General features: G+C 43.9%; 1 protein-coding gene across 1 annotated transcript in view; it reads right to left on the bottom strand.

The window, feature by feature from the left end:
- LOC144823891 (mucin-2-like) overlaps positions 1–16,039 on the bottom strand; it is a 209,393-nt gene that overhangs the window by 153,523 nt on the left and 39,831 nt on the right. The window contains exons 10-15 of the mRNA XM_078682784.1: positions 14,051–14,161; positions 13,566–13,635; positions 6,664–6,801; positions 5,636–5,800; positions 4,259–4,353; positions 495–621 (exon numbers count right to left, since the gene is read on the bottom strand). Of these exons, the coding sequence (XP_078538910.1) occupies positions 495–621; positions 4,259–4,353; positions 5,636–5,800; positions 6,664–6,801; positions 13,566–13,635; positions 14,051–14,161 (706 nt within the window). The remainder of the gene's footprint in view (positions 1–494; positions 622–4,258; positions 4,354–5,635; positions 5,801–6,663; positions 6,802–13,565; positions 13,636–14,050; positions 14,162–16,039) is intronic.

Genomic DNA, 16,039 nt, shown 5'->3' on the forward strand with positions numbered 1-16,039 from the left:
TGTGTTCTAGAAGGGAACCCGTCTTCACGCAACGCTGAAATCGTTGCTTTACGGCGCAAGGATGTCTGCTTTGGCATATGGCAGCAAAAAGTGCGCCAGCAGAGGGAGAGAGCAGAACAGCACCATATCTTAGTCGATATGGCTCAATTCTGCTCTCTCCAGTTCATGTAATGCAACTCAGCAACATAAATATTGTGGTACTCTATTTAAGCCTATGAGGTCTATCATGCCAGGATAAGTGAGTCCACATTAAAGTGTAAGAAGGTGATCAAGCTAGGAAGGAACAAGAATGAGATTCCACTGATGTGTATAGTGTGAGTCATGCCAGGAATGGGTGAGTGTATAAGGATTGTATTAAGTGGAAGTCATTAAAAAAATCAAGAACTTTACGCCCATGTCAAACACCACCGTGAAACAACACACGCAGGAAATAAAGTAAAGCTGCCCAATGGCCAACCCACTCAAACCACCACTACCGCAGTTACTGTACTTACCACATATGCCATTCCTCCATCCCCAGAGAACAATGCCTTTAGAGGCGCAGGCACGCACGTAGGAGGAGATGGCTGCACACATGCAGTCTTCACTGTTCTTACAGTTGCAGGTGTCGTACTTACATCTCTGATGGAAAACAGAAGAAGAGGTCGAAAATGTGTTGTTACAAACCAAGGCAAAGGGAATATTAGCAAAGCCACACCGTCTAACAGAAGGCCCAAAGTCTTGGTAGGTTAGGGGGGAGGAGTATGCGAAAGGGGTTTGCAATATTTTGTAAAGTTTTCAGTCAATAGCACCAACAATTATGTTTTTCACCCGTTTATAAATGGAAAAAAATAGGTATTTTTCTTTATGCATCTAAAGAGACACCTTGACCTTTAATATCTGACTCGCATCTCTGGTTCTGGGGAGGGATTTATCACTTACTACATCAGTAATTAACACAAACTTCTGCACATATTCTTTTTTAATGTATTTATTCATTCCAGTGGCGCTGTTACTGAGTGCATGGGGATGCTGTTGCACCCCCATAAAACTTGATAAAGTTTATATGGAGATTGAACAATAAAGTAGCCCTTCAAATGTTTATCGTCTAGCAGCATGTTATGTTTTTAGAGATAGACTATCATATATCCCCTATGCCTTTAGTGAGAACCAGCACAACTGATCAATTGCATGAGATGTTTTGCAGAGAGCAGCATGTCAGCTTTCAGTATTTTCAGAGTGCTGTGGATATGTAAGCGGCTGTATATTATGAAGAAAGGGATGTTAGAGTCCAAGCAGGGAAGAAAGGGTCCATGCCTGGTGTTCTCTGATTGCAACCCCCTTTTGCATTCTGTGATTTCAGCTGCAAATAAGTGTGTTGCTTCAATTACATTATCAATACTCGCTCCCAAGGATCTACTTTATGGAACTAATTTGAAACCCAAGTACTTCCATCAAGGGAGTGACTGAGTATGACAGACCACTGATTCATTCCCAAGCTTAGTTGGGCACTTGCTTTTCCTTGCAAATCAAATTTGGTTGTTCAATGACAATATGCTGCACAATTTATATTCTGTTGGGTTTTTTTTTTAACAAAAGCAGACTTTGATGCATGGATGTACAGATCCTCAGAGGGAGAAGCCGTTAGAAGGAAAAAACTCTGAGAAACGGAACACCTCCTCAAAGTTAATAAGTGAAGTTGCTAAGCACTGTACACTGGAAGTAAAGGAGAAGTTCAATGCTGATACATCAATGATTGGTGATTGCTGTGTGTTACACATGGTTGTGCCTAGGAACTTGTTGTTTGGTGCCAAACCACTGTACCATGTCTGAAGTTTCTAAGTCAGAACTACGCAAAAGGTTATATGTTAGTTTCTATCTGGAGCCAAAATTCTCCTAATAAAATGTGGCATAACTCCACAGAAGGCGAGCCCTTCTCATTGTCTATGGGTGACTCAGTAAACTCTGGGCATTTTGAGGTATGCTAGATCTCTTTAACAGAGCTCTAGCTGAGCAGATATGATGTCATGCAACAGTCATCGACCACCACCCGAGGCAACACTCATCTAAACAAACTTAGGTTCTAAGTACTCTCCAACCCAATAGGTGACCAGGGAACCTCATTACAAATATTTGGGTGATCCTATATCCAGCATCATGTGTCTGAGGTACATTCTAGTCGCTGGGTCACTTATCATGACAATCATCACGCATCAATGATAATAGCTGTGGGATCCACCATCTCCTTCTTCGGCCAGGTTTTCTATAAAAGATTATCAAAATCCACAAACCCAACAACTAAACTGTGGCCAAACATGTCCACATTTGACCCAGGTTACCATTGAGCATGGGTTAATTTAAAAGACCTTTAATGACACATTGCAGTGGGTTTACCACTTTCTGCATTCCTAAGACTAAAACAAATCACCATTGTTTTTCATTAAAATAGATGTTCGCATTGATTATAATCAGTATGGGAATATTTATTTGTAGGCGAGGGGTTAGAGAACTCCTTTTATTAAGGCATGAAAGTGAATGGATGAAGGAATCTTTCAGATACTATAAACCCAATCCTTTTATCAAGATGTGAAAGTAACTGGATTAATCTTTCAGATACTATAATCACAAAAAAATTGAATGCCCAAGAAGATGTAATGTTTTATTTAATGTATTATCCAGTTCCTCTAAAGGATGATTAAGAAAAGTTGTTGTTTTCACTCTGGAAAATCTTCGGGTTGAATAGAGTTAATACCATGATATGAAAACCCCATGGTATAAATTGATAATATGATTGTATTCCTGAAACCACATCATAACTATGTACAGGAGTCAGTTTCGAAGGTTGTAACATTGCTGAGCAACTTGACATCGGGATGCTAATAGGTGCTTACGATTATCTAGCAGCAAGTATCCCTTGATAGACAGAGGATTGGTTCTACGTTTTATTTGGACAAACCATGTATGACATAAGTACATTACTGTATCTCAAATTAAAAAAGAAAGATAAAAAATAAAAATGTTGCAGGAGCACATATTTCATTGATCATTGATCATAATCCCACATTATTTCACGATGCATATTTCATGTGCAGCCTTCAAAATAAAGAACGGACAGTTGCAAGTAAGAAAATGTTGTATATCGAGATGGTGTAGATAGAGAACACTGATATACGAATGACAGCTCATTGCATTTATGTTCCAAACTGGTAAATGGAATTAGACAAAATGTATCGAGCAAGGTGTTGAATCCTGTAAATGATATATCAGAACATTTTATTTTATTTTATTTTGGAAGTTTACTGTTTAGATATTGAGCTGAAAATGATAAATGTGAGTCAGGATTTTGCAAGACCTGAGCATTTTTATATCCAAAGACCTGAGTCTTTGCAGTTTAGGGATGTCATTCAGGGTGTCTGTTCTTTGCTTCCCTTAGGTTTTAGCACATATGTGAAAACTATCTCCTGATGAAGAAGCCATTGTGCTCTAAAGTTTTCCTAGATAAAACAATGACAAATTTGTTTCTTTTAGATGTTATAATAACTATAAAGCAGCAAATTCAAGGTGATAGAAACATGTTAACTTTTTAAAATATGTTTAATAAAGAGTGTTGAGTAATATGCAAATGACTATGATAGTTAATAATGATACAGATGAGTGATTCATCATAATGGAATTTCCTAATTATATCGTGAAGCTTTATTTGGTCGAAAAGATTTACACCACCACTAGTGTGCATGAGTTTGTTCTAAGACGGATGGAACTATAGTAGAGAACAGATAAACAATTGGACAAAACTTTTTTCAAGTTATGTTTAAAATTATGCATTGAGATTGTTGGGTGTTGTCCCTACCCTTAATCGCATACTTACTTTTATTGCATGTTCTGTAGTACTCGCCCTAAACCTTTTAGTTAATGCATTTCAATTCTTTGTGTTCTATTGTTTGAACACTTGTTACTTTATTTTCCGATTATATAGCAATGTTGCTTATTGATTTCAGCATCTCACATCACTTTTAGTGGAGTTGAGCTTTGCATTCCACAAGCACTGCTTTTGATGAGACAAAGGTATGTCAAGTGAGCTTTTCACCTGCCAATGTGGCAACTCAGTCAAAGCTCTGCCACCCCTACCACGCCTGCAGCTGCTCATAGGGAAACTACGTAAATATACACAAGGAGAGCTTACGCAAGATGGCGCTAGTCTAGAGGAGTCACACATGACTGTACCCTTGAGCCTCAAGGCTGATTCAGGGGAACTTTATTGTAAGACTGTTTTCCATACCTTGTAGTAGTCCGCGGGGTCAACAGCTGAGTGGCACTTTGCAAAAGGACTCTCGGAGTTTGTCAGCTTGGAACACCAATGCTCAGCATAGGTTTCTGAAAGACAAGACACGTACACGGGTGTTATGGTTTAGAGTTCCCTCAGAAAGTAGCTGGTCTAGCTTGACCCTCCAAATGTTGTCTTGTGGTCCTGCCTGCTCAAACAATTTTTATTAAATGCACAGGGCTTTTCTAACCACCCCTGATAAAGTAGAACTACTTCTCCGACTACGCACACTCAAAGCAAATGTTCATGTCTAGTTATGTTTAGCAAGCATACAAAAGGCAACTACACATTATCCTAGTACGACAGACCTTGTCACAGTACAGTGGAAGATCTTCATGTATGCATTATAAATGTTGACTACTAGCAGTGGAGGGCTGCGGTGCCACTCTCTCCCAGGCAATACCCATCGTGAGCATAGGTGATCATGGATAAACAGTTGTGAAAAGCATTTTAACAGAGAAGGCCAAAACTTGGTTGGTAAAAGATAACAGAGAAAGTAGACACAGGAAAAGAAAAAAATGGAATCAAATGTAAATGAACGTAGCAGTGAGGCAGTAGATAAGAAAATGTCACACTTATACATCAAGGCAATTACCGTAGACACAGATCTGATACGTCCAGTCCTGCATTAGCAAGTTTGGTACAAAGTGATTCAAAATTGATCTGAGCGGTATGCAGATTGAATGGAAAGGCAGAGCATTAAGTGGTGCAATTGAACATGCGATGGAACTGCATATCATGGAATCTATCAGCATAATATGGAGTGAACAGCATAGCACAGAAGGGAGGCGCCTATCATGGAATTTAACAGCATAGCCAAGAATGGAAAAGAATATCACACGTTGAGACATCATTGCATGAAATAGAAAAGAAAAGCATAGAAAGGAACACCAGATCATGGAATGAAAAAACAAACCCTGCAACATGGATGCAAATTGAAGGTAGCCAGTGGTAGCAGCTACTTCCCCAGCCTGCCTTTTAGTACCCCAGCACTACTTGTGCTACCTCTAACCTTAAGGGCCATGAGGCTGAGGCAGGAAAAGAGAGTAAACTGCGTTCTGTTGAATTTATTGCTTGCCCTTTCCCTGACATCTACCAATCTAAGTAATCACACTATGATGTCATGATGGGGCTTGGTTACTCCTGGCGTTTGGGCGCATTGCTGTACTTGGCATGAAGTGCAGCAAACTAGCATGAAATGAGGCACCATGAAAAACAAAAGGAATGGTTAAGATGGACAGAGCCAAATGGAATGAGTAGAGAGGAGGGCCCACCACGTGGACTGGAGGCAGGGTTGCAAGCATGCATGTCGTTGTTGTATGGGAGCCATACCGCTCTCGATGTTGAGGCTGCAGGGGTCATCCAGCCACTCGGGCTTGTCAGGGCAGCTAGGCTGAGCCTTCCACGTGTTTGCAAATGCTGAGGCTGTAGCTTCCACTAAACCACTAGCTGTTTTAAAATCGTCCAGGGCTTTGGAGTTGAAGTTTCCGCAGAGACCTGTCAGCGTGGAAGAAAAGGGTGTTAGTGAACATGGTATTCAACTCCTCAAAGTCACTGAAAATGTGTGGTCGTGTCATAGGTCAGCAATAAGGCCTATCAGCATTTCTTAGGTGAAATTACCAGATTCAGAGGAGCTGAACTTGTGCTGCCCTCCGCTTTGTAAGAGACTAGGCGTGGTATGTCTCTGACCTGGTGACATACTGCTATTTAAAGCAAGCAGGTTAGAGGCCTGGATCTGTGACTTGGAGGTTTGACAGGACCAGAGCTCTGGAAACGAGTTGTAGAAAATCTGATTCCTGAGCTTAGTTTCCACTCAACTTCCTAGGAACAGCAGTAGAGACAAATATGACCTCAGGGTGCCATCCGCCTTGCTCCCTACGGTAAACTGTGGAGCCACTTCAAACCCTTCCATTTAGATTCCACGCGGGTCTCAGAGGATAATTAAAATGTTCTTCCCCTGAACTTGAATTACATCTTGGTCACTTTCATTTGGCTGTACAGGCTTTCACTGCTGCTATTAAGTTCCAAAGTGCACACAGCAAATACGGTGACCAGCTACAAAACCACTAACCGGTGACATTGGGCTTCTACCGACTGTCTGTAACTAGACGTCATAAATGTTACCCATGACCTTTTGTTCTACCTTTCTCTCTTTAACTCACTGCCATTGACCCCGGAACCTTGGGTTTCATCTTCCTCTATGTGACTCGTTTTGAAGATTTCAGTCCCCTGACATTCGGCTTTGCCCAACTCTTAGCGACTCCAATGCCTGACTTTGTTCTGTCCTGCTCCCTGCGAATGACTTTAAGGCTTTGACCTCTGCTATGTGATCTCTGTAACTGGCTTGACAGAAGAGCTACCTTGCAGAGTTCCCCGCGCGGACTGTTCCATGGTGATGTAGAGCTGCATGGTGGGCTTCAGCTGGATCTGCATCTGGAGGCCTGGGTCCACCTGCACGATGATGTTCGAGGAGGTAGGCTGCATGATGGAGAAACTCGCTGAAAAGAGTGGACAGACAGTTTAAAAGCCTCATATAGACAAACAACACATCTCTAGACTGCTATAATAAAGAGAAAAGTAGAGATGGGTGGTACCCAAGTCAAGAACAGGAAACAGGCTCTCCTTGCCTGCTCCTCAGGCACAAATAGGACAATGTTAAGGGGCTAAGAATGTGACAAAGACCCAATACTGTGATGTTATTTACTGGCAATTGATACGTCAAGACACATCCGCTCTCATGGGGTAAATCAATTTCCTTAATTTGAGGATGAATGAATGTCACTCAGAGGGGTTTGTACACAGTGTCCTCAATTGTTGCAGTGGCCAATGAAGGGGATTTACCAGCTGGAGCAGGCTTTAGGTGCATGCTTGTCCCAGATGGGGACATCCATTTTGAACACAGACTACTTTTCACGGCGTGAGAGAAATGTTAACACTTCAAATGTTGATCTCCTGCACATTTCTAGCAATAAAGGAGGTGTGTGTGTTTAAAGGAAAGGAAAAATATACCCGTGTGAATCGTCATCTGATCTCGTTCTATTGAGACTTTAAGTGAGCGAACGAAGGAACTTTGTAGAGTAGTGCGTAGAGGTGAGAGGTCTCAGAAAACGCCATCCACTGGCTAACACTAAGTGTCCTAATACATATTCTGCCCCCTCTTGACGCTTTTGGGGAGTATTTAGGGAGAAAACTAGCACTTGAAAAGAATTTGCATACAGGGAATTTTCTCGTGTGAAGTGCAAAGGCAACGCTTTTGGCTTATCTCTAAAACAATGTGTGTAAGCAGGAGTCATTGTGTGAAAAACGTTTGCCTGTGTACAATCTAGCATCAGTGAGGCATACTTGGACACGGGTAGAAACATTGTTTAACGTAGACACTCGTGAATTAGCATGCCATAGATAGTAGGAAGACAGGGGACTGCCACGTGTACATTAAATGCAGTCAAGATATTGCCTCTTGCGCTTTGTGTGCAGTTAGGGATTGTGGAAGAAGATCTCCTTTCACTTTAAATGCATCACAATTTGGTCATATGCTAACTCGAGTTGTGTTTACAAAGTTCTCCATCTTCTACCAACATCTCCAAGATCAAAAGGTATTGTTGTCGTTTTCTTTTGTTCCACATAAAGAATTGAAAAGTGGCACTAATAAACTGAAAACTGCTCCCAGAGACCTCTTTGCAGTGTACCAAGGACACTTCAACCGCCCTTGGCTACAGGCATACAATGTATACTTTGGACTGCCAAACTAACGGTGAGAATGTCTGTACTTTCAATGTATTGCTGCCATGAGAGAATCCTTGAACGTATTCTGAGGTAAATTGTTTCTTATTGCTTGTTCTCTATTGATGCATATCCTAAGCAACTTGTACTCATGTACAATGCAGGACTTTCTTTGTCTTAAGTCCTATAAAAGGATGTAGATTTCCAAGGCAAAGAAAGCTCAGCTTCTCTACTCTTAAAAGGCAAATCTATGCTGGATTTCACTTAGAACCAGCGGCGGCTGGCTCAGGTAAGTGCGTCGGGGCAGTTTGGGGTGGGGTGGGAGGGGATTGGAATTAAACACATGACAGAATAGGTATAATTAAACAAATAAATAATACTTAGTCCGTCACCTGTGGACTCCCCCACCCCACGTCCTACCCCGACACACCACCCTACTGCGCTACCTGCCCGGCCGCCACTGCTTAGAACTGTACTGAGTTCTTTGTACTTATGACTTATACGCTTGCTGCTAAATCTCCTGATGAAATATATTTTGAAACCTGTCAAATATTCTTTATATAAACTGTAAACCTACAATCATTATCTGTCTCATTCATATTAGAATGTTTATCACCTGCTACTGAACTTGAGAGCGTGACCGCTTCAGTCGGGAAGCACTAACGTCCAGAGTGGGACTACACCGCTCCCAGTCCTAGTTGTTGGGGCGCCCCATGAGTGGTATTTAAGGTTGAGCGAGCATGACGACAGATCCATTCACTTGGTTAGTATGCACATACAGAGTGCACGCACTATACAGGAGTATCGTGGCAGGCATGAGAACTGCACTTGCACTGAATATGCGCTGCACACATGACAATTGCATTTGCACAGTGCTATAGTATATGAAAGCCAGAGACTTGCACTTGGTTTGTGTGCACAGGTTGTGACTCATGCCAGGGCTACGCATATGCACAGTGTAGGCAGGTTGATACCCCGCATGTGCACAGTGCATAACGGCTTGAGAATTGCATATGCACTGTGTGCACAGGTAGGTGGTCTGCGCTTGTACTCGCAGTGAATCTGTGAGCTTGCAGGGGCATAAGCACTGCACAAGCAGGTTGGAGTGTAGCATCTGTATCAGGGCTCAAGTCAGGGGTACACGCGGGTGGACGGCGTTCCCCCCACTCTTTTCACAGGGTGGATGCCGTCCCCCCTGCCAAGAAGCTGGACCCCACAGAAATATGGTGAACGTGTCCCGGTGTCATCATGAGGTCATTTGCATATTGTCAGTCCCTTCACTTCTTTTTATAGGACTTGTGGCCTGATCTGGATAGCATACACATTTGGAGATGGAAGCAGGTGGTGGTGGTGAGACAACAACCCGATATCAGTGGAAATTACAAAAACGTCTGGTGCGGAGCTTTCCTCGGTAGTGTGACGTCGCGGCAAGCACCCTTAACCGAACTGTTCTCTCCTGCTAGGGGGTATCTGCTTTTAAGTTTACACCTGAGACAGTCGTTGTTCTGATCTCTTACGGGGTTTGAAGCTTTCCCATTGACTGCAGCCTTATTCCGTGAAATGTGCTTTATTAGTTCATGATGTTGTTCAATTCTGGCTTTTCATGTTCGTGCATAGTTGTATGTTATAATAAATGTTCCTCTGCACATCACTTTCGTCCCTTTTCGGCTTGATCTGGTGTTCATGCATTTTAAAACAATTAAAAGATGAACTTATTATCATTACTACTGTAATCCGTAACGCTAAGTAGTCTGCTGGGGCGTCTCATGTTGCCGCGTACAACTATATTACTGGGGTGCAGGGGGTGTCATTCTAATAAATCTGCACGAAAGGAATATGAAAGTGTTAGTACAAAGGACAAAGATATTCAGGGGCGTGCCTTTGGGGGGGGAGTGCTACACCCCCCTAATAAATGTATTTTCTGATGAATAGTTGGGTACAGGTGCTTTCAGTCGGGGAGGCGCCTGTCGAATTTCACCTGGGATTTTTTCGCGCACAAACTGACATAAACACACACACTGGCTCTCATCTCTGTTTTGAAAGTCCTAAAACATACCTATGTTCCAAAACATTGTATGTCTCTCACTTGGCAGACATAGGAATTCGAATTTCTCTCCCTTTCTGTTGCCCCTAAAGTTCTCTCATGCGCCCTGTTTGTCCTATGATGTATTTTAACCTAAAATCAGGGCCGCCTAACCCCAGGGGTCGCCACGCCAATATATATCCTTTATATTAGAATCCTCTAAGGATGGATACATATTTGCATGGCGGCCCCTTGCAGGGATTTGGCCGCCTCCGGCTCTGTTCCACCTCCAAACACCCTGACCCCCCCCCCTCTTCACTGGCCACCGCGCGTGCGTTCCTCCTGGTTCCTGATTGGCTTCTTTTTTTCCCTACCCACTGCTGGCCACGTCATGTGTCACAATACCCTCCTCCTCCTAATTGTATTGTTCTGAGACGAATTTGGAAGGGTAGGAGCAGCAGCAGGTACTGGTTATCTAACGCCTTTTCTGGACGTTTTATTAAAACACCTTCCTGCGCTCCAGGGGGGGCTCCGCTCCACCCGGACCCCCTCTACCGGGGCCCCCTACCTACGCTTCCTGCCCAGGGCTGCCGTGAGCCTAGAGCTGCCCCTGCTTATATGCGTGATTTTTGGAAAATCTGATGCTCATACACCCCCTCCTCCCCCCCCCCCCCCCCCCTCCAATCTTACTGACAAAGCTACGTCCTTGGAGATATTACACTACTCGTGCTCTCGTGTTACACCTGACAAACGTGTGCCTGCAGCTGTCTCCACCTTAGGCATAAAGGTGCCTCGTATAACTTCAACCCTGGTTACCATCGCTCACCAAACACCACACCCTCCACTGGCTAGCTATCAAACTGAGGCCGGACAGAGAATTGCACACAGATTTGGGTGGAGATGTTTGTTGAAGGGGCAGAAAGGAGAATTGCTGTGTAATGAAAGCCACCTTTGCTCAACTTCTGAGCCTTAAGAGGAAACATTGATTGCTCCACGGTTTGCATGTCCTAAGGAGCTGCAGTTTACAGCCTCGAACACCCGGGCATCCTCCCTCTGCCCACTCCAGGGAGGCGCCCCTGTCAATCATTAACACAGCAGCAAAGAGGAGCAAGGCGCATCCATGACAGGAAGAGCTCTTCAGTCCAGGAGGCTCAGCCAATAGCAGAGATGGGCGGCACCGGGAGATGCTGGCAATGTCAGGGGGCCTCTGAATTCTGCAAACATGGAAGGTGCCGCGGAGATCCTGCCCTCTGTGCAGACTGACAGTGTCATCCGTTCTGTAAACACTGCTAACATCAGGGAAATCCTCCATTCCAGATAGATTGCTGGCGTCCACACACACCTACGGTGTCAGGGAGATCCGCAGTCCACAGACACCTTCAATGTCAGGGAAATAGCGGAGCTCAAAGGCACTTTCATTGCAAAGGAGGTAATAGATCTCACAGACAATTTCAATGTCAGGGAACTAGTGGAGCTCACAGGCACTTTCAATGTCACGGAAATAGAGGAGCTCACATGCACTTTCAATGTCAGGGAGATAGGGGAGCCCACAGGCACTTTAAATGTCATGAAATAGTGGAGCCCACAGGCACTTTCAATGTCAGGGAGATAGTGGAGCCCACAGGCACTTTAAATGTCAGGGAAATAGTGGAGCCCACAGGCACTTTCAATGTAAGGGAAATAGTGAAGCCCACAGGCACTTTCATTGTCATGGAGGTAGTAGAGCTCACAGACACTTTCAGTGTCTGGGGGGTCCTGGAATCCACAGACATTTTCAGAATCAAGAAAAAATAGTGGAGCTCAGAGACACTTTCGATGTCAGAGAGATGCTGCAGTCCACAGACACTTTCAGTGTGAGGGAGATCCTGGAGCCCGCAGACACTTTCAGTGTGAGGAGATCCTGGAGCCCACAAACACTATTAGCGTGAAAGAGATCCTGGAGCCCACAGACACTTTCAGTGTGAAGGGGATTCAGGAGCCCATGGACACTTTCAGTGTGTAAGAGATCCTGGAGCACACAGAGACTTTCAGTGTGAAGGAGATCCTGAAGCCCGCAGAGACTTTGTGTGAAGGAGAACCTGGAGCCCACAGACACTTTCAGTGTGAAGGAGATCCTGGAGCCAACAGACACTTTGTGTGAAGGAGAACCTGAAGCCCACAGACACTTTCAGTGTGAAGGAGATCCTGAGCCCACAAACACTCTGTGTGAAGTAGATCCTGGAGCCCACAGACACTTTCAGTGTGAAGGAGATCCTGGAGCTCACAGACACTTTCAGTGTGAAGGAGGCCCAGGAGCTCTCAGATACTTTCAGTGTGAAGGAGATCCTGAGCCCACAAACGCTTTGTGTGAAGTAGATCCTGGAGCCCACAGACACTTTCAGTGTGAAGGAGAACCTGGAGCTCACAGACACTTTCAGTGTGAAGGAGGCCCAGGAGCTCACAGATACTTTCAGTGTGAAGGAGATCCAGGAGCCCACAGACACGTTCAGTGTGAAGGAGATTCTGGAGCCCACAAACACTTTATGTGTAGTTGAACTTGGAGCCCACAGACACTTTCAGTGTGAAGGAGATTCTGGAGCCCACAGACACTTTCAGTGTGAGGGAGATCCTGGAGCCCACAGACACTTATAGTGTGAAGGAGATCCTGGAACCCACAGACACTTTCAGTGTGAAGGAGATCCTGGAGCTCACGGACACTTTCAGTGTGAGGGAGATCCTGTAGCCCACAGACACTTTTAGTGTGGAGATCCGGGAGCCCACAGACACTTTCAGAATGAAGGAGATCCTGAGCCCACAAACACTTTCAGTGTGAAAGATATCCTGGAGGCCAGAGACCCTTTCAGTGTACGGGAGATCCTGGCACCCACAGACACGTTCACTTTTTTGGATATCCTGAATAATCGTGACACTGGTAATTCCATAGAGATTATGAACTTGGGACAAAGCCGATTTTAGGGGGCCGCCCTATGTCTGGTCAGGAATCACAAAAAATCATGCTCTACCTAGCACAATGGCCTGTCAACAGAGGGAAATGAACAGGTGAAATAGATCCTAAAAGAGAAAAACCGACCAGTGAGAGGAATTAGAAGGCTAGATAACGAAGCAAGTAAAGTAAAAAATAAAGGCATTAAAATCAAAAGATTGACATTGACACAAGCAGCACTATCCTGCTGTTATCACATTGACCCACAAGATCTCAGCATGAAATATCAGAAATCACCAAAGGTTGAAATATATAGATGGTTCTAAAGTCTGCGGAAGACGCAGCACTGGAAAGAAATGGACTCCACACCTAAAGCCTCCTCTAAGTGACAGAATCATAAGAGAAGGGACAAGGGACTTTAGAGATCAAAGTGATCCCAGGGGCCTTCTCGGTGTCATCTCTATAACCTGGTTGCTTTCAGCTAAGATATAGAGAACCAGAAAATAAATACCGCTCAAGGACATGCCTTCAGTGAACATCACAAAATGGAGCATTGAGTCTAGGGCATTTCTCTACAGTCCTTAAGTTGTCCTTACCTGCCACATAGGGAACAGACACCTGCCCGTCATTAAGCAATATAGTGCCATCTGCCTGAAAGGTCACCATCTGTGAAGAAAAAATACACATATTTTAATGGCTTCCGTGGCAAACTAGAGTCACCAGCCTACAAGACAGTGGGCACTGTAAATCTCCCTTGAGAAGGGAACATGAAAACTAGTTAGTATTTAAAGGAACTGGGTAGAGCTGTAGTCAAGGGAGAGGAGAGGAGAGGAGAGGATGGGAGAGGAGGGGAGAGAGAGAGAAAGAGAGAGCATGCATCAAAGTACAGATGTGAGAGGATGGCAATTGAAAACATAACTCAAGTGGGCCTTTATGCTTAAAATGGTGAAAATCGCATTCAAAGCTGCCCTTAAGCAGCATATATTAATATGCATCTTGGCGTGCATGAAAAGTATGCTGCAGGCTGTCTTCGAATATTCATGGCTAAGAACCCTTAGCCAGGAGCAGTAGGCGTGCTTACATTCTTCTTGTTGTCGGTTAGCAGGACGACGGTCTTTAGGCACGTCTGTCTGTGTGTGGACCCACAGGAAGCCAGCTCACCAAGGATTACGTGGGACCCTTCAGCCACACCCTGAAAAAGAAATGGTGGTAGAAGGAGGTTTATATTTGACACCAGGATTGTCCCTCATCACGTGAGTATCGATGCTGCAGGTGACTAAGGAACATAATTAACACAACCAATACTGGCTGGATTAACAACTACCCAATAACCACCTAAAATGTTCATGGCGTACCTGCCAATGCTGGAAAAATGAAGGATGCAGTGTTGTATTCTGTATGCACATCCTCACTTACGGTGAGGGGGTAGACACTCTAAGATGTAGTAGACCTTTGTACTCACTACCATTTCTATGTGATTCTTAGAGTATCCATTTGTATCTCTTCCTTGAGTGACTTTACAACTTGTACATTTGCAATGTTTTCTACCTGCATCTCTTTCCTGTGTGACTTTACAACTTGTACATTTGCAATGTTTTCTACTTGCATCTCTTCCCTGTGGGACTTTACAACTTGTACATTTGCATTTTTTTTCCAGTTTGTATCTTTTATGTAACTCGTGTAATGCGAAGTCCTTATGTATCGCAACTGGTTCTTTTGTAAAGCGCCCTGACACCTCCGGGTAATGTTTGCGCTATAGAAAATCGCCTTAAATAAAAAAAAATTAAAAAAATGCTGCTTGCGTTATCCCTAGTTTTCGCTTTTATTGGAACCCTTGGGGGAGCACATGCCGGCAATGGTACATTCCCACATTCTAAGTCATTTAAAACATATTTTGGGAATGTTTAACTTTGCCCAAAACATTCCAGGACTGCAGCCACAATAATAAATGATTTTTCCAGAATATTTGGGGAAGGGTGTTTTCCCCAAACAGTCTATGACTAGAGTTAGAACAGTATCAACGTCCCTGCGTTCACAAAACCCTGTGCTGCCGTTCGGTACATTTGTCCGCCAGTAATTGCAGAAATAGCAAAGTGAATGGAAATCTAGCAAGGGTGCACCATTCTCGTATTAATCAGTTGTTTGACTAATGGTGTACACTGCCCTATTGCCTCCCCTCTTTTTGGTCTTGTTTTACCTGAGTGCTCCTCACTAGTCTCTGAACAGACAGAATGTATCATGCGAACTAGATGACAAATGGGTGAAAGGTTGATGTAAGTGAAAGCCAGTTATCCATTCACAAATCTGCCCATCAAATGTGGGCAGTGTTGAACGGTAGTACCTTTGCATACACTTCAGAGGGACTGAGGTGTCTCAAACATTGAAAGATTAACTCTTCAAGATGCCAATCGACTAGAATCTGGGCATCACTTTTGGGCTTCGAACAGTAGCAGATCGAAGACCATGGGGGCAGGGGAGGTAGCGAGTTAGGAATATCAGGCAGGGACCTTGCCCCCCTTTGCTTGCACTGCTCCTATCCCAGGTTCTTGAACCCATAATATAAACTGTGCAGCTTTCTGAGGCAACTGTGAAGATGCATATTACACAACATGAAATTCCTTAATAAATAAACAAATGAATCTTGCTTTTTTTCTCTCAGTTTTTTGTGAATTTAAGCTTGACAATCACGTGAATGTGTCCAGTTAGTCATAGAACAGGTAGAGCCGGGCAGCGTGGGGTGTCACTATGTCTATATCCTGCTGTGGCGTTCCTCCCTTGCGTCAGTCCTATAGGGCGCACTGAAACCCATGCTTCATCAGTGCAGGGCCTTTACCTTTGGACTGTTGGTAAGGGATACACTTGTGCTGCTAGTTTTGAGGCCTGGAAACAGTTTCCATGAACGGGTGGCTGACTTACTTTATAATGACTATGAAAGAGATTTCACATTATTATATGCTGAGCATGAGTAGTTAATCAATTCCTGGCTTCTCCTTTGCATCATGGGTCTTGTAGTTTTGTTTTCCACATTTCAAAGGTAGGACTATCGGTCCCAGACTGAAATGAAACAACT

The sequence above is a fragment of the Lissotriton helveticus genome, chromosome 3_1 (genome assembly GCF_964261635.1).
Source record: "Lissotriton helveticus chromosome 3_1, aLisHel1.1, whole genome shotgun sequence".
NCBI lineage: Eukaryota > Metazoa > Chordata > Amphibia > Caudata > Salamandridae > Lissotriton > Lissotriton helveticus.